The following is a 24,931-nucleotide window of genomic DNA, read 5'->3' on the forward strand; positions in this document are numbered from 1 at the left end:
TGTTACGTCTATCTATCTATACTCTTAAAAATAAAGGTTCCAAAGGGGAGATTCTGCAGTGATGCCATAAGAACAATTTTGGTTGGTTCCCCAAAGAACCTTTCATTGAACAGTTCCTAAAAGAACCATTTTGAAGAACATTTTAAAAATCTAAAGAACCTTTTTTGACTATAAAGAACATTTTCTGCATTTGAAAGGTTCCATGGATGTTCAAAGTTCGTCATAGAACCATTGATGCCAATAAAAACCTTCATTTTTAAGAGTGTGCTAATGTCCAAAAATTCAACTTCCAATTGAAGTTCTTAGTAATGCATATTACTACTTAAAAAATAAGTTTTGATATATTTATGGTCGGAAATCTACAAAATATCTTCCTGAATCATGGTCTCTACTTTATATCCTAATGATTTTTGGCATAATTTGGCGATAATTTTGAACCATACAATGCAGCCTGTTGTTGGCTATTGCTACAAATATACCTATGCTACTTAATGACGTGTTCCAGGCAACCTGTTACCCGTGTTTTTTCAACCTTCTACCCGTGAAAGTGCACTGGAATAGGAGTCAAACCTGTGACTTCCCACCCGTGAACTCGTACTAGATCGATATACTTTCAGTTGCACGCTCTGATGTCACGTAGCCCACGAAACAACAATTGCAGCCCCTACGGATGCAGTGTTTACGCAAGGGGTACATGGTGAAAAATAGACTTTAGGACAGTATAACTTTGCAATCAAATTAATAATAATATAATAATAATAAATGCACTGAGGCAGTTTGGCGTGACTTGCCTGGAACGCTACAAAGTCATGAGTCTTATTTTGAAGTCATGATTTACGGGCTCAAAAATCTGTCTGGAACACAGCGTTAGACTGATTTTGTGGTCCAAGGTCACAAATTTTATTTGTGAAATTATGTTCAGCTATTCTTTTTGAATAGTTAACTTTTATCTATATTTGAATTTTGCGGAACCTCAGTCAACAAAGCTCAATAAATATTTGTCACAGACAGAGATTTACTTGAAATTTCACTAAGCTGATTACTCACTAAAAACTCCCGCAGATCATGTTTTTTAATGCCATTTTAAGTCTTATTTTGACGTAACAAAGTGGTTCTAAGTGTGTAAGTTGTTTACTTACTTTTTTATTTTATTCTTCCCATTAACGCTAGATCATTCAGACTGCGAATGTGGATGGACACGAGAGGCGGGATTTATCGCATGCACCAATTACACAACCAGTCATATCCAATCATATCGCGATGGAGGCGTTGCCTCCTCTCACATGACTTTTCTCCATTAACTTATGCCACGTTCCAGGCAACCCGTAACCCATGTTTTTCCGACCTTCTACCAGTGAAAGTGCACTGGAACGGCAGTCAAATCCGTGACTTCCCATTCGTGAACTCGTACTAGATCGATGTACTCCCAGTTACGAGTTCTGATGTAACATAGCCCGCGAAACAACAAATGTCAGCCCTAATGCGTGCGGTGTTTATGCAAGTGGCACACGGTGGAAAAATAGAGTTTAGGACAATATAATGTTGCAATCAAATTAATAATAATATAAAATAATAGTAATTCATAAATGTGCCCAGACAGTTTGGCGTGACTTGCCTGGAACGCTACAAAGTCGTGAGTCGTGGAAACAAATCACGACTCACGACTTTGTAGCGTTCCAGGCTAGTCACCCCAAACTGCCTGAGTGCATTTAGTATTATTACATTATTATTCGCGTTTCGCGGGCTATGTCACGTCAGAACTCGGAACTGGGAGTACATCGATCTAGTGCCAGTTCACGAGTGGGAAGTCATGAGTTTGACTGCCGTTCGGGTGCACTTTCACGGGTAGAAGGTTGGAAAAACACCGGGTTGCCTGGAACGCGGCAATACCCCCCACCAAACTAACCAACACACAGCACACTTTAGGGGATCTAATAAAACTGAATATGCAGTTTTTAATGTTATATTGTGTAATGTTAGCGTTTTTTTTAACTACTACGATTTTTTTCTTCTTATCCAATATTTTTTTCGTCTTATCCAATATCTATCCAAATATTTTTGGGACATATTTGAGTTACAGGATGGAAATTATTATGTGTTATAATATCATTTAAATAGTGTTTTATTTACATATAACGATATAGTTACACACACTCTCTCTCTCTCTCTCTCTCTCTCTCTCTCTCTCTCTCTCTCTATCTGTATCTCACTAACACATATTTCTTGGTGTAAAGTATCTGGCATTTGTCCGTTGACACTTTCTAGTGCTTTTTAATATAAACCTGACTTGAATTTTAACCTTTTCACATACCTATGCTCACATGTAGGTCTTCGCCCTTACCCCAACAGCCAGAATTCGATTCAGAAGTGCATTAGCTAATGAAAACTGTCATGACGTGCTGTCACAGCAACAACCCGCACCTCTCCAGTCCATGGCAACCCTCCTCCAGCACCCCAAACCCTCCCCTTTTGAAACCAAATATGCGCCCCTCGTGATAAAATTCAAGAGAGATCAGTTATGAGGAGGGAGCCCGTGAGTCCGGCATCATCTGGATTTATCACGAATCAGCTTTACAACATAAAGACATTGTTCAGTAACACCTCATGATTGACTACATTACTCGGTGAACCTTGTAAGCCGCTTAGTGCGCGAATTTTAAACTTTGCGCTCGGGGACCCGTGGCATCTCCAAGTTTTACGCAATGAGTTTTTGATAAGTATCCTGAGTTTACCATTGTGGAACTGACCGAGGAGTAGAGCGGATAGCTATTTTCATCTTGTACATATATTTTTTTTGTTGATTTTTAATTCACGGAATCCACCTTTGGTTCGGGTAAGTGAGGTGCTTGTCACTTTTCTATTGTTGCTGCTTCATCTGAAGCCAAAGCAAAAGTGGCATGGGCAATTAAAAGTGTGTATTCTATTTGCATATGTTATATATGTGTGTTTTAACAGCGTTTTTACTGCTATTTTTTTTTCACAACCACAAAAAAATAGGTTTTTAGTCAGAGCGCGCCAGGTAGACTAGACTTTTGTTGCAGGCGAGTGAAGAGGTAACCATAGCAACTCTACGCTGATCAATAGCTTATTGAGTAGTTATCATATGTCAGTAAAATACTTTATTGTACATAGCTACATAAGTTTAATCACAAAAACGTTTTACGGACGCCAAAAGACAATTTTGGCTGCGCGACTGAAATATCATGGACTGTGCTCTGAAAAATACTGACGGAAATTAATTAATTTGCACTTTTACACGTTTCAGTACCATTGATGTGTTTGTTTGTATGCTTATGCTAAAGCTAATTTATTACATAGGACACAGCATATATTTTATACAAACTCGTTCACAGGCTTTGGAGTGGACAGCCTGATAAATTCAGTGAATTTGGGCATGTCTGATAATGTATTTTTAAAGCTAGGTGAGGTCTCCTGGTTTTCAGCAGAGCCGAACCACTGTAAGTGAGGTAATTTAATTAACGTGAAAATTTCATATTTGTTTACTATTTTTATCCATAGAAGAATGATTCTCCGAAGATGTCTTCGAATGATGGCTCTTTTGCTTCTGTTCACCTTTGTGAAATCTCAAGGTAATACTGTTTCCTTATTTTAATTCCTTATTTATTTGAATGTGTGTGGTCTTAAACCAGCATTCATGAATCATGTAAGTCATATTGTTGTACTAAAACAATAATATATAAACAGTTAAAGTCAAAAGTTTACATTCACCTTGCAGAATCTGCAAAATGTTAATTATTTGACCAAAATAAAAAGGATCATACAAAATGCATGTTATTTTTTATATAGTACTGACCTGAATAAAATATTTCACATAAAATACATTATAGTCCAGAAGAGAAAATAACTGTTGAATTTATTTAAAAAAATGACCCTGTTCAAAAGTTTACGTACACTTGATTCTTAATACTGTGTTGTTACCTGAATGATTCACAGCTGTGTTTTTTTTCTCTAGTGATTTTTTTTCCCTTTAATTAGTCCCTTGTTTGTCCAAAACTTTTTCTTCAGAAAAATTCTTCAGGTACCACATATTCTTTGGTTTTTCAGCATTTTTGTGTGCTTGAACCCTTTCCAACAATGACTGTATGATTTTGAGATTCATCTTTTCAAACTGAAGACAACTGAGGGACTCATATGCAACTATTGCAGAAGGTTCAAACTGATGCTCCAGAAGGAGAAACAATGCATTGTGAGCAGGGGGTGAAAACTTTTTGAATTTAAAGATCAGGGTAAATTTAACTTATTTTGTCTTCTGGGGAACATTGAAGTATCTTCTGTAGCTTCTGAAGGGCAGTACTAAATGAAAAAAAAAAAAAGATATTTAGGTAAAATAAGGAAAATGTACACATCCTCATTCCATTCAAAAGTTTACACCACTGGCTCTTAATGCATCGTTTTCTTTCTTGGACCATCAGTGAGCATTTGAAGATTCTGTAATAGTTACATATGAATCCCTCAGTTGTTCTCAGTGTGAAAAGATGTATCTCAAAATCATACAGACATGTTGGAAAGGGTTCAACTACACAAAAATGCTGAAAAACCAAATAATCTGTGGGACCTGAAGGACTTTTCTGAAGAACAACTAAATAAACTAAACAAAAAACAACATGCATTTTGTATGATCCTTCTTATTTTGTTCAAATAATTTACATTTTATGTATTTAAACTTTTGATTTATATAACCGTATATAATTCAGTGTTACACTGTCTTTATTCACATTTTTGCCTCCAATTTAAAAGGTCCTGTGGTGTAAAATAGTCCATGTAGCTCAATAAACAGACTCAGATTTTGTATATAGTGACACATTGAATATAGAATACCCAAATGTAAAATAACTAAACATGTTCCTATTTTTAGATGCACAACTGGAAGATGAGACAGTTTTTGACTTGTTTGAAACCAGTGGGATCTCTCGGAAGACTATTGGTGTAAAGCTTTTCAAAGGTCTGGACAACGATGCTCCAGCATACCGCTTCATCCGTTTCGACCAGCTCCCCTCGGTCAGCTCCACAGCGCTCCAAAAGCTTCTTTTGCAGATACAAAACAACGAAGGCTTCATTCTGACAGCCACTCTGCGCCAGGACCGCACATCCCGCGGCACCATTCTTGCACTGGAAGGCCCTGGAGAGCGAAGGCAGTTTGAAGTTGTTTCAGATGGAAGATCCAACACTTTAGATTTGGTGTACTGGTGGGCCGACGGCTCACGCAATGTGATCTCTTTCGAGGATGTTGACCTCTCAGATTCACAGTGGAAGAATGTTACACTCTATGTGCATGGAGAGACGGCAACTTTGTACATTGGTTGCGGACTCATTGATAGCTTTATTCTCGATGAACCTTTCTATGAACACCTGAGCGCCACAGGTGGCCGTATGTATGTGGCTAAAGGGGCTACACGAGAAAGCCATTTTAGGGTATGTTTGACCACACGTTATTGAGAATTGTAAAGTAACTAATACATTTTTGCTCTTTGTAAGGCAGTTTAGTCAGTATTAGTAGTTGCAGTGCATGCCAAGCAAGTTGCTGGAAACTGAGTAATAAATTACAGCTGATCCTCTAGTGTTCTGTAAATCCAACCTAACTTCCCAGTCTTGGGAGATATATGTGAACGGTTGAAAATTGGCAAAGCAAGCCTGACAGCAGCTGTTGTTTCTTTCAGGGCTTGCTGCAGAATGTACATTTTATCTTTGACACCCCACTTGAGGACATTCTGGAGAGCAGGGGATGTGATCTTGGAAACCCAGGTAGGAGGGTTGTGAGTCCTAACATTCTTTTAACACTTTCAGCCAGCCAAAAAAGATTTGCGGGATCAAGATGAAGTTCCTGTTTAATTGGAACTGCTCTACGGAATATGTAACTCACAGACAGGAAGGGATTTGTTCTGTAATGATGTACGTTTTGTTGGAATATTTTGCGTTTAGGTTTTCTTCTGTGTCAGCCCAATGGTGGCTGTGGAAAGAATGGGTTCTTAAACTGCAGGGTTTTGACATCCTTCGCTCAGGGGAAGGTTTTTGGCTCTTGACACTTGGCTTTCTAAATAAACATGCTTAGAGGGGCTCACGCTTGTGGAGACCTGTGCGCGCTCACTCAGATTAGCAGCAATCAGCGTGACTGAAGAAATTATTAGCTTGGAATTGCCATAATGTGCTTGTATTACAAGCCTGTATTTGTCTAAGTAGGCCATCCATCAATCCAGTCTGACTTTGTGTTTTTCAGAGCACATCAGCCCCTGTGATTTCGTTTAAAGATTGGAATGCTTTTATAATTGTACAAACATTTCATATAGCTCACTTTTAGCTTATATTTAAATCTAAAACATTGTTAGAAGCAAAGGGATCATGTGTGGGGTCACATAGACGGGCCAGTAGGTCGTAAGGCCAAGAAGGGAGGAAGGGCAGTTAAAGTTAAACACGAATGCAACCACATAGCCTCACATTGCCACATACACATACACACACACACACACACACACACACACACACACACACACACACACACACACACACACACACACACACACACACACACACACACACACACACACACACACACACACACACACACACAGAGAGAAGCACATCTACAGCCACTTGAGGATTAAATGAGTTCTACAGGTATAGAAAAAAAAACGTCCTGGCTCACATAAGGGATGTTTTGACTGTCTAATGAGTTCTCATTTCTTTGTTATCTGGCAATAACAAATGAATCAAGTGAAGATATTTACAATAATCTAATCTTAAAACTAAATGCTGTTTTATGTTAGACTTTTAATAATAGTTTATTGGGGTAACTCACATTACTGCCCCACCCAGACTGTAATATCATACTATTCCTTCTGAACTGCTTAAAATAACTTCAAAAAATTTTGCTTCTAAAGGCAGCAACCATGAATTGCTGAGATAGGTCTGTGTGCCTAGAAATAGTTTGCTCGCGGTTACATGTGTGTTACATCTCAGGAGCCAATGAAACGTTTTAATTTGGCTTCCTATTACAATCTAAAGCGCCTGGGTGTCGTGTATAAAGAGGCTTTATTGCAAACAGGTTTAGTTGTCATGCTGTGAGATACCCAATGTCTGCATTCTCCGTCGTTGTACTTGCCTTAAAGGTAAAGTGTGTCATTTTTCCAATGTTACAAGACTTTTTTTTTCTCCATATAGTGGACTTCAGTGGGAGCCAATGGGTGGAAGGTCCAAATTACAGTTTCAGTGCAGCTTCAAAGGACTCTACACGATCCCAGCCAAAAAATAAGGGTCTTATCTAGCAAAATGATCAGTCATTTTCTAAAAAAAAAAAATATATATATATATATATATATATATGTATTTCATATACTTTTTAACCACAAATGCTTGTCTTGCACTGCTTGACTTCAGGCATTACGTGAAGGTAGGTGGAAGTACCGACGCAGTGTTCACAAAGTGAACGTGCAAAGAAAGTCAAACACCCTTTAAAAAAAAGGCAAAACAATGATGGATGATTTTGAAGTTGGAGAAGAAAATGAGATGGGGTTTTTCACCCTACCCTATCTTTTTGAACCAGAGTACACAGACAAATAAATAACCTGGGGTTACCTTTCTATTTGCAGAACCAGTGCAAAATGTGCATTTGTGGTTAAAAAGTGTATAATTATTTTTTTTTTTAAGAAAATGACAGAACGTTTTGCTAGATAAGACCCTTAATTCCTCGGCTGGGATCATGTCGAGTCCTTTGAAGTTGCATTTAAACTGCAATTTGGACCTTCAACCCATTGGCTCCCATTGAAGTCCACTATATGGAGAAAAATCCTAGAATGTTTCCTTCAAAAACCTTAATTTCTTTTGGACTGAAGAAGACATGAACATTTTGGATGACAATTTTTACTAATTCTTTACATGATCTATTATGGATGGGATATTATAGTATATGCTATTTCAAAAGTTTTGGATGGTAAAAATCATGCAAAACTAATTTGAATTTCTTTTCTTTTTTCTTCAGAGGAGGTGAATGTAGTCAGCGAGAGTGCAGAGTTGATGGAAGTTCCATCTTCAATTGCCACCAATGTGATTGGCCAGAATACAGATGTTCCAGCAACCAGCTCCTCAGAAATGATGTGTGAACGTTCCTGTGAAGAACTGGCCAACCTTTTTCAGGAGCTCAAAGGTCTCAGAGTTGTTGTTAGCAACCTCATAGACGGTCTACAGAAAGTGGTGAGTCCTGTTTTGTTGTGTTTTGTGCTTTGACAGATCCAAATGTAACCCGTGTTATCCTACACTTTATCAAGACTGGGCACCAACTGTATAACTTCTGTAATTCAGAAAAGAGAAGCTTTCCTTGCCTCTTAGATCTCACACGCAGATAGAGCATGCCATATTGTTGATGTTAACCAATTTTGTCAGATGTTTAAAAAAACGCAAGGGCAGTTATGTTCGTGGGCACACGAACAGGATACTTGTACCATAATTTGGTATCTACCCACATAACTGTGGCAGGAATGTGAGTTTAGTAAATCACTGTGTTAGATGTTTTCTGTTGGAAAACATTTGAAATGTTCAATGCATGAAAATATATAGTTAGCTTGACTGCTGGTTATATTTGAATGTGTGGAAAGACTGAACGACGTCTCTTTGCAGCATGAAGATGAACAACTGTCAAGTCAAGTCAAGTCAAGTCAAGATTATTTATACAGCGCTTTTTACAATACAAGTTGTGTCAAAGCAACCTTACAGTATTAAAATAATAAAATAAAATGTCAATAATAATGCAAGAGTTCCATATTGCAACAAAGTCAAATTGGGAAGGACTCATCTGGTTCCCATGGCCGTGATTCATTTTGTTTCAAACTGATTTTTTTAGACAGAAGAAAACACGGCGATGAAGGACGCACTAAACAAGATGCAGAGTCGTTCGGAGCAGACAATGTGTTGGCAAGATGGCCGTATGTTTGAGGACAAAGAGGACTGGATTGTGGATAGCTGTACTAAATGTACCTGCCAAGAAGGAAAAGTTGTTTGTCGTCAGATCACTTGCCCTCCAGTGGCATGTGCCAATCCATCCTTCATCGATGGCGAATGCTGCCCAGTTTGCCTTCGTAAGTGCTTGCATAAGCAAACAGATGTACAATACAATCAAATTTGTTTTTTGTTAAGTCAGTCAAAACAAAATTTATTCAGACAACTTTAACATTTCTCACATTATCATTTATTTGCTATAGTTTAAAAAATGGTAATAAAATATGACAAGAACTTTTTCTTGTGTCAGTTAAAATGTGTCAGAAAAAAATCCATCCAATTTAGAACTTAGAAAGGTATGTTATGGATTACAATCAATCAAAAATTCAGACAACTTTTAGTCTGACAGTATTTACACAACTATCAATACTTTGTACAGTTACCAAGCAATGCTTAATTTTGTTTAGTCTGTGGCGTAAAAAGGTCGCATTAGCAATTAAAGAAATAACACTTAAGCAAAACATGGTCAGGTCAAGGTGTCTGAATAATTATTTTTATCAATTTTACTGGTAGTCCACAGTTTACTTTATTTTGCTATCCTCACTTACATAAATGAACTATAGTGACCTGTACCCGCTAGTAAAAAATATAAAAAATTATGTCTGGTGTCTAAATATTTTTTGGTTTGACTAAGTCTTTGGTAGCAAAATTTAAATAGTAATAATATACTTTAATAATTAATAATATACTTATTTTAGAAAAAAAATATATATATAAAATATAAAAATAATAATAAAAAAGTAAGAATTAAATAAAAATGGTAACAAAATTGAAATAGTAATAATATACTTTATAAATTTAATAATATACTAAATTTAGAAAAAAAAATCGAAAATATAAAAAGAATAATAAAAAAGTAAGAATTAAATAAAAATTAATAATCAATTATAAAGTGAAAAAATATATATATAAATATACACTACTGTTGAAAAGTTTGAGGTCAGTACGATTTTTTTATGTTTTATGTTTAAAAAAAATTCATACTTTTATTAAATAAGAATGCATTAAATTGGCAGTAAAAAAGTAACTGTAATATATTTTTAAAGTAAAAAAGATTTCATATAAATGCTGTTCTTTTGAACTTTCTATTCATCAAAGACTCCTGAAAAATCACAGATTTTGCAAAACTATTAAACAGTAATAAAAACAGAAAAAAGTTTTCTTTAGTACCAAATCAGCATATTAGAATGTTTTCCGAAGGATCGTGTGACATTGAAGACATTGCTGAAAAGTCAGCTTTGTCTTCACAGGAATAAATTCCATTTTAAAATATATTAAAATAAAGCTATTTTAAATTGCAATAACATTTCACAATATTACTGTTTTACTGTATTTTTGATAAAATAAATGTAGGCTTAAAGGAACACTCCACTTTTTTTGGAAATAGGCTCATTCTTCAACTCCCCCCTAGTTAATAAGTTGAGTTTTACCGTTTTGAAATCCATTCAGTTGTTTTCCTGTTCTGGCGATATCACTTTTAGCATAGCTTAGCATAGATCATTGAATCCTATTAGACCAATAGCATCGCGTTCAAAAATGACCAACGAGTTTCGATATTTTTCCTATTTAAAACTTGACTCTTCTGTAGTTATATCATGTACTAAGACCGGCGGAAAATGTAAAGCTGCGATTTACTAAGCCGATAAGATTAGGAACTACACTCCCATTCCGGCGTAATAGTCAAAGAAGTTTGTTGCTGTAATATGGCTGAACCAGGCGGAGTAATAACACGCATCTTTACATTTTCCGCCAGTATTAGTACACGATATAACTACAGAAGAGTCAAGTTTTAAATAGGACAAATATCATAACTCGTTGGTCTAATAGGATTCAATGATCTATGCTAAGCTATGCTAAAAGTGATATCGCCAGAACAGGAGAACGGCTGAATGAATTTCAAAACGGTAAAACTCAACTTATTAACTCGGGGGGAGTTGGAGAATGAGCCTATTTCCAAAAAAAGTGGAGTGTTCCTTTAATATGCCTACAAAGGACGCCTTTCAAAAAAATCTTACAGACTCCAACCTTTTGTGTGTCCCAAAAACATCCAACATATATCTATATATATTTGTAAAAAAAATTAAAAATATGGTATGTGTCTTTGTCTAGCAATGGACAGTGATGATGGCTGGTCTCCATGGTCAGAATGGACTCAATGCACAGTCACATGTGGAAGTGGAACTCAACAGAGGGGGCGCTCTTGTGATGACACTAGCAATACATGTTCTGGACCCTCTATTCAGACACGCAAGTGCAGTTTGGGAAAATGTGACCGCAGAGGTATGAATACAACCACTTTATGTTTGATACCTGGTAGTAAGTCATTATAGCACACTTATGGTAACATTGCATTTTGCAGTTCGTCAGACGGTGGCTGGAGCCTATGGTCTCCCTGGTCGTCCTGCTCAGTGACGTGTGGAGATGGACTGATCACTCGCATCCGTCACTGCAATGCTCCTGTTCCACAAAGAGGTGGAAAAGACTGTGAAGGTGAAGGACGAGAAACACAGAGCTGCCACACAGACCCCTGTCCGAGTGAGTATTGCTACTGTTATATTTAACGTCAACATGTTAGCGGCTTTTAAAAGAATTGAATGCTGTTAAACATTAACTTTGACAGCCCTACAAAATTTAAAGCTCAACCCCAAATTGAGCCCAACCACACACATGCTCATATAGAAACTCTCTCATCCACCCTGCTGTTCAGATCTTAAGTGGAAAACACTAAGAGGATGAAGTCATTCTTTCCAGGGCTTATATTATTGTTAGAGCAGGGAGGGTACACAAATTCGGGCAATTTGTTCAATCAGTGGATTATGGCAAAGATGCTTATGACATGCCTGATGAATGAGATTCACATCAGATGACTGGAAACACCCTGAGACTTTGTTCGACCAGGGGTTATTTCGTGTTTAGGATCTGGGCTAACTTTTCGATTCTGAACACAGAAGCAGCGCCAGAAGAACACAAGCTATGTGCATTGCGCCTGCTTATTTTGAGTGTTTATGTGTTATTTCCACATTAGCCAGGAATGTGCAAGCACAGAGATTGCGATATATTGAAAGCGTTTTATAACATAGCATTTGGTCCAAAAGTAAAAAGTCTAAAAATGATTTTTACTTAGTTTTATTAGTTATTTTTATTAAATCAGTATTACTTCTTTGAAGCCTGCACTTGAATAACTGCGTTGTGTTCTCTTACGGAACAATGGCACAATAAAACTAAATAACAACCAGTTTAATACAAAACAAAAACAGAATAACAAGCACATGGACTCTGTCACATTAAAAAAACACAGCATAGTACTTTATTTTATACCATTATATAAACATTAATTTCATAAGGTCACAAAACAGATGCTTTAGATGCTCTCTGGGGGATTGAGTCACACTATGAACAGAATTGTGAATTAAACTTTAAGGGTTCTTTCTAATAAATGGAAATGTAACTCATTTAGTTGATGGTGGCTGGGGTCCATGGTCTCCTTGGGCAACATGTTCGGCTACATGTGGAGGGGGTCTGAAGAGTCGTGGTAGAGAGTGTAACAGCCCTGAACCGCAGCATGGAGGAAGGAAGTGTCTTGGAGACTCCATTGAAAATGAAGTATGCAACCGAAAGGAGTGTCCTATTGGTAAGAAAAACAAACTTATGAACAAAACATGTTGCATATGTGACCCTGGACCGCAAAACCAGTTGTAAGTAGTGCAGGTATATTTCTAGCAATAGCCAACAATACATTGTATGGGTCAAAATCATAAATTTTCATTTGATCATTATTAGGATATTAAGTAAAGGTCATGTTTCATGAAGATTTTGAATTTTCCACCTTAAATATATCAACACTTAATTTTTAATTAGTAATATGCATTGCTACCAAATATTGACCAAATATTTTCCTATCCTAACAAACCATACATCGATGGAAAGCTGATTTATAAATCTCAGTTTCAAGAAATTGACCCTTTTGACTGGTTTTGTGATCCAGGGTCACAATATGCCCTTTTATGGTGCTTTACCCTATTTAACCTCCTAAAATCTTTTTCTTAGACAAAAAAAAGGAATAATATGTCATGTTTTACACTAAAAGAGTGCTGTGTTGATTTGACAGATGGCTGTCTTTCGAACCCGTGCTTCTCCGGAGTCGATTGTATCACAGGTTCTGATGGATCCTGGGAATGTGGACACTGTCCGAATGGTTATCGAGGCAATGGAACTTTCTGTGAAGATGTCAATGAGGTGAGCAAATCACATCAGAGAAATTTCACAAGCAAAAAAAGTCCATTATATATTGTCAGTAGTGCAGCGACGTACTGTATGAAACACAGCTCATACAAAAGTCACTTTTAAAACGAACAGCTCTCTGTTGGTCAACGCAGTGAATTCACATAACCAACTGACCTGTTGCGAAAGCTCACAATTGCATGGATTTCTATTAAAATGACTGGATTTTTGTGAAAATTCACAGAACAAAAGTAAATGTGCCTGGACTTTAACTTGCATGTTTGTGCTGCAGACATAAATTAGGTCCTAAAAGGGATAGTTCACCCAAAAATGAAAATTCTGTCATTAATTACTCATCCTCATGTTGTTCCAAACCTGCAAGACCTTTGGAACACAAATTGAGATATTTTTGATGAAATACAAGAGCTTTCTTACCCTGCATATACAGCGGCAGTTCAACTTTAATTTTACGAAGCTACGAGAACACTTTTTGTGCACAAATAAAACTAAAATAATGACTTTATTGAACAATTTTGTCTCTTCTGTATTCTCGTAGCTTCAAAAAATTAAGGTTGAACCACTGATAGTCACCATATGATGGACTATTTTATCGATGTCCTTACTACCTTTTCTAGACCTTGGATGTGGTAGTTACGTTGCTGTCTATGAAGGCTCAGAAAGCTCTCAGACTGAATCAAAAATATTTTAATTTGTGTTCCAAAGATGAACAAAGGGCTTACGGGTTTGGAATGACATGAAGGTAAATAATTAATGACAGAATTTTCATTTTTTTGGTTGAATTTTTTCCTTTCAATTTTGAGGCTTGTTGAAAAGAGGTGTGCATCAACTTTTCTAAACTTCAGTAAAACTGGCAAAAAATGTGAAAACTGGAATATATCCCATATATTTATATTGAAGACCTAACTAAAGCCGTATCTTGAGACCAGAATATCATGGAGACTAGGGGCCATCTAACAATGCTTGATCAACCATCCAGAACACCCTACACTCTTAAAAATAAAGGTGCTTCACAATGCCATAGTAGAACTTTTTTTTGTCTAAATGGTTCCATAAAGAACCTTCAAGGTCTGAAGAACCTTTCTGTTTTACAGAAGGTACTTTGTGGTGAAAGAAGTTTCTTCAGATTATAAAAAGATAAGAAATAGATGGTTCTTTAAAGGACCTTTGAATGAATGGTTATTTGTGGAACTAAAAATGGTTCTACTATGGTATCGCTGTGAAGAACCTTTTAAAGAACCTTTATTTTTAAGAGTGTAGGAACCACAAAATAATGCCCTGGTACCATGTCGATGAGTTTTACAAGGGCAAAAACCTGCAGTGTGTATATACAGTACTTTTTTTGACAATTCTGATCCTTGTACTGCTTTCTCTTTCTGTTTCTTTTGCATTCGGCCGTGTGAAGTGCGATATGGTATCAGATCTGTGTCATAAGGTGGGTGGCCTACAGCAATGTGTGAATACAGACCCCGGATTCCACTGTCTCCCCTGCCCCCCGCGCTACAAAGGGACTCAGCCCTACGGCATGGGAGTGGAGTCAGCTAAAACCAACAAACAGGTCAGTCATATATACATCACCCCGCATACCACTTACCGAGCAGCTAATTTACGTCCAGCCTCCTGGCAGATACCCACTCAAAAGTTCTGGGTCACTTGTGTTTAAATACACAAAGTTTCAGTATCTGTTGTTGTTTTTTTTGCTTATGAATAGGTGTGTGAACCCTACAACCCCTGCAAGGACAACAGCCACAGTTGCCACAAGTATGCTGAATGCATCTTCCTTAGTCACTTCACTGACCCGATGTACAAGTGCGAGTGCCGTATTGGTTACGCTGGAGATGGCATCATCTGTGGAGAGGACTTTGATCTGGATGGATGGCCTAACCAGGATCTTGTGTGTGGAGCAAATGCCACCTACCATTGCAAAAAGGTACTACATAACTACACTAACCAGTGTCATGCCCTCCATTTGGAACAATATGTCAATGTAATTGGAAAAATGTTTAACGCTCAGATACAAATGCTAAGAGTAAAGCAGAGTCTGCATTGGTTTAATTTAATGCAAACCAGACTTTAAGGTTTAGCCGTGGACTGCTTTGAGAGGGTTTTAAGGAATATAAAATGGAAAGAAATATTGTTTCACCTTAATAAACAACACAGGACAATGGCATCAAGTCAGGCAGGGGGCCCAGTGACCATGAACTGGAGGAATGTTTTGATTTGGCCCAGTGTTTACTCTCTATCGTGCCTTTTGGAATCGTATATATTTTATGCCCCTTAAATGTCTTTGTGGTGAAGTGTTTAGCCAAAGGGAGGGAGAGCAAAAGTAATAATTACATCATTCTTCTCCTGTGATGGATAATTGCTTGATTATGTCATGATATACCGTGGAGAAAAACCAGGACCAGAATCTGCAAGACATCATAGATCTGAAGCCTGGGAAGCGAAGAGAGCCAAACGCGAAAGCAATAAAGGATAAAATATGTGCACATAATAAATAAAGGAAAATATTGGTAATGCACAGAATGAGGAATTGAGATATCATGGCAGAAGCAGCTTGAAATTCTTAGTACTGTATTGTGGGTGATTTGATGCGGTTCATTTAATATGAATAACTATTAGTGTCAGATTTCTGGAATAAGGACTATTTTAAAATGTAATTTATTCCTGTGATGGCAAAATTGAATTTTCAGCAGCCATTAATCCAGTCAAATAATCTTTCAGAAATCATAATATGTTGTTTTGGTGTTCAAGAAACATTTCATATTATTATCAGTGTTTGTAATGCTTAATGTTTTTGTGCAAACCATGATAAATTTTTTCAGGGTTGTGTGATGAAGAAAGTTTATAAAACAAAAACAAACTCGTTATTCATTGTTTAGTTGTGGTGGCTTATTTTCATATTTTCCACAGATGTCCCCACATGCAGTTCAGGAGAGAAGCACATAAATTCTAATGCTAAATCTTCCACTCAGGGGGATGTGAAGTTTGCGACAGATGTTTTCGTTAATAGACATTATTAAGTCACGTTTTTTTTCTTCAGTTTTTGGCTCAGATTTGCTCACAGGAGTCACAAGATTATGATTTTTTACAGATCAGTATAAACTGCTCATGCTTTCACTATGAAACCGGCCTGTGTTTCTGCATTTAACTTTGAACTTTATTTTGCAATCTTTGCAGGACAACTGTCCAACTTTACCCAACTCTGGTCAGGAGGACTTCGACAGTGATGGGCAAGGTGATGCTTGTGATAAAGATGATGATAATGATGAAATTGTGGATGAAAGGGTAAGAAAGGGACTTTTTCATACTACTACTACTACTGATGTATATACAGTTAAACTCAAAAGGTTACATACACCTTAAAAGAATATGCAAAATGTTAATTATATAACCAAAATAAAAGGGATCATACAAAATGCATGTTATTTTTTATTTAGTATTGACCTGAAAAGATATTTCACATAAAAGATGTTTACATATAGTCCATAAAAGAAAATAATAGTTTCATTTATAAAAATGACCCTATTCACATACACTTACACTTTTTTTTTTTTTTTTAGTGACAGTTGTTCATGAGTCAATTGTTTGTCCTGAAGTTAAACTGCCTGTTCTTCAGAAAACTTTCCAACAATGACTGTATGATTTTGAGATCCATCTTTTCACACAGAGGACAACTTAGGGATGCATATGCAGCTATTACAGAAGGTTCAAATGCTCAATGATGCTCCAGAAGGAAAAACGATGCATTAAGAGCCAGGGGTGTAAATTTTTGAATAGAATGAAGATGTGTGCATTTTTCCTATTTTGCCTAAATTATATATTTTTTAATTTAGTACTGCCCTTCAGAAGATACAGAAGATACTCACATGTTTCCCCTAGGACAAAATAAGTTAAATTTACCCTGATCTTCAAATTCCAAAAGTTTTCACTCCCCTCTTAATGCATTGTGTTTCCTTCTAAAGCATCAGTGAGCGTTTAAACCTTCTGGAATAGTTGCATATGAGTCTCTTAGTTGTCCTCGGTGTGAAAAGATTGATCTCAAAATCATACAGTCATTGTTGGAAAGGGTTCAAATACACAAACATGCTGGGACCTGAAGGATTTTTCTGAAGAACAGCAAGCGGTTTAACTGTTCAGGACAAACAAGGAACTCATGAACAACTACCACTACACAAAAACAAACAAACAAAAAAAACACAGCTGTGGATCATTCAGATAACATGTAAGAATCAAGCGTATGTAAACATTTGAACGAGGTCATTTTAATAAATTCAACTATTATTTTCTCTCATTTTTATGTGAAATACCTTACTGAAGTGAGTACTAAATAAAAAATAACATGCATTTTGTATGATCCCTCCTATTTTAGTAAAATAATTAACATTTTGCAGATTCTGCAAGGTGTATGTAAACTTTTGACCTCAACTGTAAGAGTGTGTGTTATTTATATATACACATGCATATGCTATATTTCTTCCAGGACAACTGCCCTCTGATGTATAACCCAAGGCAGTATGACTATGACAAGGATGATGTCGGAGACCGTTGTGATAACTGCCCGTATGAACACAACCCCGCTCAAACCGACACCGACAACAATGGGGAAGGAGACGCCTGTTCTATTGATATGGATGGAGATGGTACAAAAAGCCTTGATCATCATTGAGACTCAGTTTAGACTGCAGCAGATGTGACTCACACATCCTTTTCTTATTTCTGCTTTTAGAGATTCTAAACGAGCGAGACAACTGCCCTCTCATTTACAACACCGACCAGAAAGACACCGATTTAGATGGTGTCGGAGACCAGTGTGATAACTGCCCCTTAGTCCACAACCCACAACAGGTCTGAAAATAAAATAGAAACAGAGTGTTTTTGCAGTTTAAACATCCACATGAATTTTTTTTTAAAAAGAATGTACTATTTTGGTTTTGCAGACGGATGCAGATAATGATCTAATTGGAGACCAGTGTGATGACAACCAGGATATAGATGAAGATGGCCATCAGAATAATATGGATAACTGCCCGTACATACCCAATGCTAACCAAGCTGACCACGACGGAGATGGGAAAGGAGACGCTTGTGATTTTGATGATGATAATGATGGCATTCCTGATGACCGGGATAACTGCAGACTAGTTGCCAACAAGGACCAAACAGACTCTGATGGTAAAAACACTGTTATATAAACTACTTTTAATAAAAAACATCCTTCTTATTTTGGTCTACGATTATAGTACTGAAAAACATTTATTTTAAATTGATAATTTAGGTTCATGCTACACTAACACGTTTTCAGTGCACTTCATATATCGTTCATATATCATATCTCATTTCTGTTCTTTACCATTTCACTCCAGAATAAGGAAAGTGTTGTGAAGTAATGATGTGACTAATTTTTGATATATGGTATCATGTGGAAAGTTGCTCTGCAGATTATCAGAGAACTGAGATAACCGTTAAACAACGTTAAGAATTTTCCTCCGGGCTCCTCACACCTGTTTGTCCTAATACACAATCCTGCATTCAATTTTTGTGTCATGCAAGCGTCTGTTGTTTTGGACGTTGTTCATATTTCCTATGAGGGTCGTCCAAGAATCTGTCCCATAAAAAAGAAAATCAAAGACAAGGCATAAAAAGCAGGCAGATAAGAAATGCATAAATGTCTCGCTGGCATCAGAAATGCAGAAGAGTTGCATCCCGGGGTAGTACTCCACGTCTCTTTGTGTTTTATGAGGAATTTCAGAGACAGATATACACAGCTTGACATTAAGCCTAAATGGTATAATGGTTGAATAAGTTCTCTGTTGTCAGGCCATGCTTACTGCTTGCGTTTTCTTTTATAAAGTGGATCTGAAATGTAAGTGGGGTCAAATTTGCCTTGGCATTCCAAAGGGTGTTCGTTTCAGCGGCCCTCTGTACTCCAAGTGCTAGCTAAAGCTTTCACGGTCTATGGGGGATTGGAGATCTTTGAGGTTTTGTTGGCTTAGGAGACGATTCTAAAGCTTTGGGAAAAGCCATTGTTTTCCAGTTTTCCAAAGGAAAAGTACCTCTTGGCTGGGACTACACTGTGATGCCAGTAGTTCGTACATCAAATGATTGAATGTTTTGAAGCTTAGATTTGAATTTTCTAGGTCAGTGGCTTTGGAGTATTTTACGAAGTGGTTATACTGATAGTCTTAACACAAACGGTGTATATTGCTTTATATGACCTCATAAGCTCATAATGATTTTATTTTTCATAATTATTTGTCTAGTTTAACTTACTTTGACACTCGCAGCAGTTGGTTTAACGCTCTTATATTTTCCCTCAGGTAATGGACGTGGCGATGCCTGCGAGAATGATTTCGACAACGACAAAGTCCCAGATATCTTCGACGCATGTCCGGAAAACAGTGCTATCAGTGTCACAGATTTCCGAAAGTTTCAAATGGTCCACCTCGACCCCAAGGGAACCACGCAGATTGATCCCAACTGGGTGGTTCGAAACCAGGGTAAAGAGCTTGTGCAAACCGCCAACTCCGACCCTGGAATTGCAGTGGGTAAGCGAGATGTTGTGCAAGCATTTCCATATATAAAAACCTAAAATGTTCCAGTATTGATTTTGGATTGTTGTTCTGCAAACTAACAGGCTTTGATGAATTCAGCGCTGTGGATTTCAGCGGGACCTTCTATGTGAATACAGACAGGGATGATGACTATGCAGGTTTTGTGTTTGGATACCAGTCTAGCCGACGCTTTTACGTAGTTATGTGGAAACAGATCACGCAGACGTACTGGGAAGAGAAGCCTTCAAAGGCGTTCGGCATCTCTGGGGTCTCTCTCAAGGTGGTCAACTCCACCACAGGCACTGGGGAAAATCTACGCAATGCGTTATGGCACACAGGCAACACTAAGCAACAGGTGAACTCTCCTTTCACTTTTATTAGTTCTGACACTCTTTTCGTGCCATTACTAACAATAAACTGTCTAATAAATTCCTATGATTCGAAGCAGCGCTTTCTTTCTTGGTGCTTAAAATGACGGATGGCTTTACAATATCTTTTAGGTGCGCACTCTGTGGCACGACCCGAAGAATATCGGCTGGAAAGACTATACCGCCTACCGCTGGCATCTCATCCACAGACCGAAGACTGGCTTCATTAGGTATAGACTCAGACTCCATCTTGTTTTAGACAGCAACTACCTTTTCTATTCCTAAACATACATTTTTGTGATATGTAAATAAGTAAGTCAATTTTATATATAAAGCACATTTAAACATAGCAAAGCTATCCAAAGTGCTAAGCAAAGTAAAAAAAAGTATAAGTTGAAATAGAAGCGGGCCCAAAATAGAGCCCTGAGGTACTCCACTAATAAAAGGAGCAGAAAATGAAAAGAACGTACTTAACTCTGGAAAAGAAGACCTGTCTTTAAGATATGAGCTGAACCACTGTAATGCTCTAAATGCCAAATAAGAACATTATTATTTACGTTGGTAAAAACTTATATTAGAAAATATTTCTGTTTTGAATAAATGCTTTTTTTTTTTTTTTTTTTACTTTTTATTCATCAAAGAATTGTGAAAAATGTATTACAAGTTCCCACAAAAATATTAAGAAGACTGGAGTAATTGAAAATTCAGCTTTGCATCACAGAAATAAATTATATTTTAAAGTATATTAAAATAGAAAACTGTTATTTTAAATTGCAATAGTATTTCATAATATTGCAGTTTTTCTCTGTATTATTAATCAAATAAAAGGAAATTTAATGAGCATATTATAATATTTTATAATAATAATATTTTACTGTTCCCAAACTTTTGAACAGTAGAATATTTAAAAAGTGAAAATGTTATATTTATAAAAATATCTGGTTTTTTTTTCTCCCAGAGTTGTTGTGTATGAAGGCAAGCAGATCATGGCAGACTCAGGCCCCATTTATGACAAGACATTTGCAGGTGGAAGACTCGGGTTATTCGTTTTCTCCCAGGAGGCCGTTTTCTTCTCTGACCTCAAATATGAATGCAGAGGTGAACAATAGGACTTTATATACAGATAAAAATACTTCAATATCCTGTGATCTTCCTTTTTTGTATTATTACGTTTTTTTTTTTTTTTTTTTTTGAAGATAATTGAGTGTGATTGGAGTGCTGTATCTCCTATCATGGACTGTTTTGATCAAAACAAAATTGGATCAGTGTAGTGTCTTAGTAAAAGAAGAAAATGAGACTTCATGCAATAAGGGATCCACAGACCAAAGGTGCCTTCAAGAGGTGAATATACCTTCTGCTGGACAAGTATGAAAGGAAACAAATGTATGGTCAGCATTGCTTTAGATTCTCAGTTAACTGTTGCACAAATAATCTTTGTAATGCTACATTGAGTCCTGCCATCTTGAATATGAACCCAAGGGTTTATCGTTTTTCATTTCATATCATTTATTCTTTTATATGTCTTTCTCGTCATTTTTTTGTGGAGAACATTTTTTATGGCTTTTGTGTTTGTTGCAAGCCTTTAGGGGAGATGTATTATATTCTGACCTTTTCTGCTATCTACTGTAACTTATTTGTCTTTTTTTCTGGTTTTTAGTTAGCATTCCTTTTGTAATGTATCCCTCGCTGACAAATTGTAAATACTTATTTATTTGTTTACATTGACACATTTTTACAGATGAGGTTTAAAAGAATGTTTTGCATATGTTATCAAATTGCATTCATGTCAGTAAGGCGTCATCACTGGCCGTTACTGTACAGTATCTGCGTAGAAAATGAATGTGACAAGAGGAAGTGTAATGTAATATTCCTGAACATTTCAGAAGTCTCTTTTAAACTACAGAGCCTGCATGTGAGTAACCATTGCTTAACACCCGTCCTTTGTCCGCAGAGACTTCTCTTGCTCTCATAGGTACAATGGTGACAATCCAGGGTTGTGATCTATTCAGTATCTAGGTCACTCTAACTTGGCATTGACCCAGCAATTTTTGAGGTATTCACTCTACCAGCACCTTCCTTTCTATATTGAGGAGAAGCACCATTCAGGAAATGCCAGTGAGAGATTTAATTTAAATTTCATGTTTTTATGAGCGGATAAAGGAATATATATTACGCCTCTCATGTACATGCTTTAAATCTCAAATTGTTTCATTTACAGTCGTTTCATTCACCACACAACACAGAGCACTTCATTAGATGTTAGATTCAAGATTTATCTACAGTGTATGGCTTGCTGCTAATCACAGTTTTAGGTATCATACTTGTTTTTTGTTAACTAATGAACAGTTGTTTTTGATATTTAGATCACTCATATGCGTTTTCATGGCAAGTATGTAATGAAATAACTTTTGTCAATAAAATTATATACACAAATGACATGACTCTAAAAATGTAAGCTATAACATTTCAGTAAAGCAAAAAACAAAAGGTCTAAATGTAAGATTTGTAAATTTCCAGTTTACTAGTACTATTCTTCAGAAATCTTACCCTTTTCATTTATGTATGAATGACTGTGTGCATTATAAACATTAAAGGGATAGTTCACCCAAAAACCAATAAAGTGCATCCATCAGTGGTGGACGAAGTACACAAATCAAGTACTTGAGTTAAAGTACAGATATGTATAATGAAATATTACTCCATTAAAAGTAAAAGTACTCCTTTTACTTAAGTGAAAGTACAAAAGTACTTGATTTTTTTTATGCACTAACAGTGCCTCCACTAATATTGGCACCCTTAGTAAATATGAGCAAAGGTGACTGTGAAAATAAATCTGCATTGTTTATCCTTTAGATCTTTCATTTGAAAAATTCACAAAATTCTAACCTGTCATTAAAGTAAAACAATATCTCATTATGAAATAAAAGTTTTTCTCTAGTTCACGTTGGCCACAATTATTGGCACCCCTAAAAATTTGTCTAAGTAAAATATCGCTAAAGTATATTCCCATTAATATTACAATTGTTTCAGCACACCAGGGAGGCTAGGAGTATAAAATTGTCCAGTCATGACTTTCTGTTCCACAGGATTATAAATATGAGGAACACAAAAGCCAAATTCCCTTAATCAGCCATCACAAGAAGGAAAACCAAAGAATGTAGTTCTGATGTGCAGAACAAGTTTGTTGAGCTTCACAAAATAGAAAGTGGCTGTAAGAAGAGCTAAAGCATTGGAAATCCCCATTCCCACCATCAGGACAATAATTAAGAAGTTCCAATTAACTAAAGATGTTACAAATCTGCCTAGAAGAGGACGTGTGTCTATATCATCCTAATGCACGTTAAGGAGGAGAGAGTGGCCAAAAACTCTCCAAGGATCACTGTTAGAGAATTGCAGAGAATTGTTGAGTCTTGGGGTCAGAAAGCCTAAAATAAAATAATCAAACAGCCTGTACATCACCACGTGTTGTTCCAGAGGGTTTCAAGAAAAAATCCTCCTGGCTCACCCAAAAACAAACTCCAGCATATTCAATTGTCAGACATGATTGGAACTTCAAACAGGACTGGCTTCTATGGTCAGATGAAACTAAAAATTAACATTTTGGCAGCTAACCCTCCAGATGGTTTTGGTGCAGACAGGGATAAAAAAAAAAGTACCCCATGACCACGGTTAAAAATACTGCTAGGTCTTTAATGTTGTGGACCTACTTTTCTGCCGGAGGTCCTGGACATCTTGTTTAGATACATGGCTTCATGGATTCTATCAAATACCAGCAGATAAAAAAATCTAAACCTGACTGCCTCTGTTAGAAATCTTATATTGGGCCATGGTTGCATCTTCCAGCAGGACGATGATCCAAAACAAACAAACACAAAAATTGTGTCACTGAGCACAGAACGAAGCTTCTACCATGGCCGTCCCAGTTCCCTGACCTGAACCCTGTATTGAAACTGAAGAGAAGAAGCACCAACATGAAGCTGGCCTCTGATCTCTTGTCAGGTGTTCTCCAAACTCATTAGACATTGTTGGAGAAAACTCAGAACTGTTATCTTGGGAAAAGGACGTTGCAATAATTGGGTGCCAATAATAGTGGCCAATGTGAACTAGAGAAAAACATTTATTTCATAATGAGATTTCACCACTAGGTTCTGTTGATTTACTTCAATGACAGGTTAGAATTTTGTGAATTTTTTTGAATGAAAATCAAAAGGATAAATTATGCAGATTTATTTTCACATCCAATTTTGCTCATATTTACCAAGGGTGCCAATATTAGTGGAGGGCACTGTATTATATGAGAATAAGGCCTTATTTTAAGCAAAAAAAAAAAAAAAAATTCTATTTTCATAATGATTTTTTTCTTCTCATACACTATATTGCCAAAAGTATTGGGACACTCCCTTATAATGAAAAGGTTTGACTACTTTAGTAATTTCCACGAGTACAAATCTTAATGTTTAAGCACGTAATGATATTCTAGGGAATTGTGTGCTTATAATTTTATAGCTACAGTTTGGACAGGACCCTTTCTATTCTAACATGACAATTCCTTTGTGTATAATCAAGGTTCATAGAAAAATGATGTGGAAGAACTTGACTGGTCTGCATAAAGCCAAGTCCTAATCCCAGCTGAACACCTCTGGTGTTACTTTAAATGCAACCTTGAGCCAAAAACTCACCAAACACCAATGACTTGTGCATGCACTATATGGACAGAAGTATTGGGACACCCCCTTCTTTAGAACAGAAAAGGCACTTCCAAAA

At 36.6% G+C, this 24,931-nt stretch overlaps 1 protein-coding gene across 1 annotated transcript; it reads left to right on the top strand.

Moving 5' to 3' along the window:
* The first annotated feature begins 2,530 nt into the window (after positions 1-2,530).
* Positions 2,531-22,600, top strand: thbs2b (thrombospondin 2b). The gene is made up of 20 exons (XM_073827845.1): positions 2,531-2,833; positions 3,520-3,590; positions 4,877-5,433; positions 5,679-5,763; positions 7,994-8,205; positions 8,852-9,086; positions 11,116-11,286; positions 11,374-11,541; positions 12,464-12,637; positions 13,115-13,242; positions 14,651-14,803; positions 14,957-15,175; positions 16,426-16,533; positions 17,729-17,888; positions 17,975-18,093; positions 18,186-18,420; positions 19,566-19,793; positions 19,883-20,154; positions 20,300-20,397; positions 21,126-22,600. The coding sequence occupies exons 2-20, from the start codon at positions 3,524-3,526 to the stop codon at positions 21,274-21,276; spliced, it is 3,540 nt and encodes a 1,179-aa protein (XP_073683946.1). The 5' UTR covers positions 2,531-2,833; positions 3,520-3,523; the 3' UTR covers positions 21,277-22,600.
* The last annotated feature ends 2,331 nt before the right edge of the window (positions 22,601-24,931 follow it).

This window comes from Garra rufa, chromosome 22 (genome assembly GCF_049309525.1).
Source record: "Garra rufa chromosome 22, GarRuf1.0, whole genome shotgun sequence".
NCBI lineage: Eukaryota > Metazoa > Chordata > Actinopteri > Cypriniformes > Cyprinidae > Garra > Garra rufa.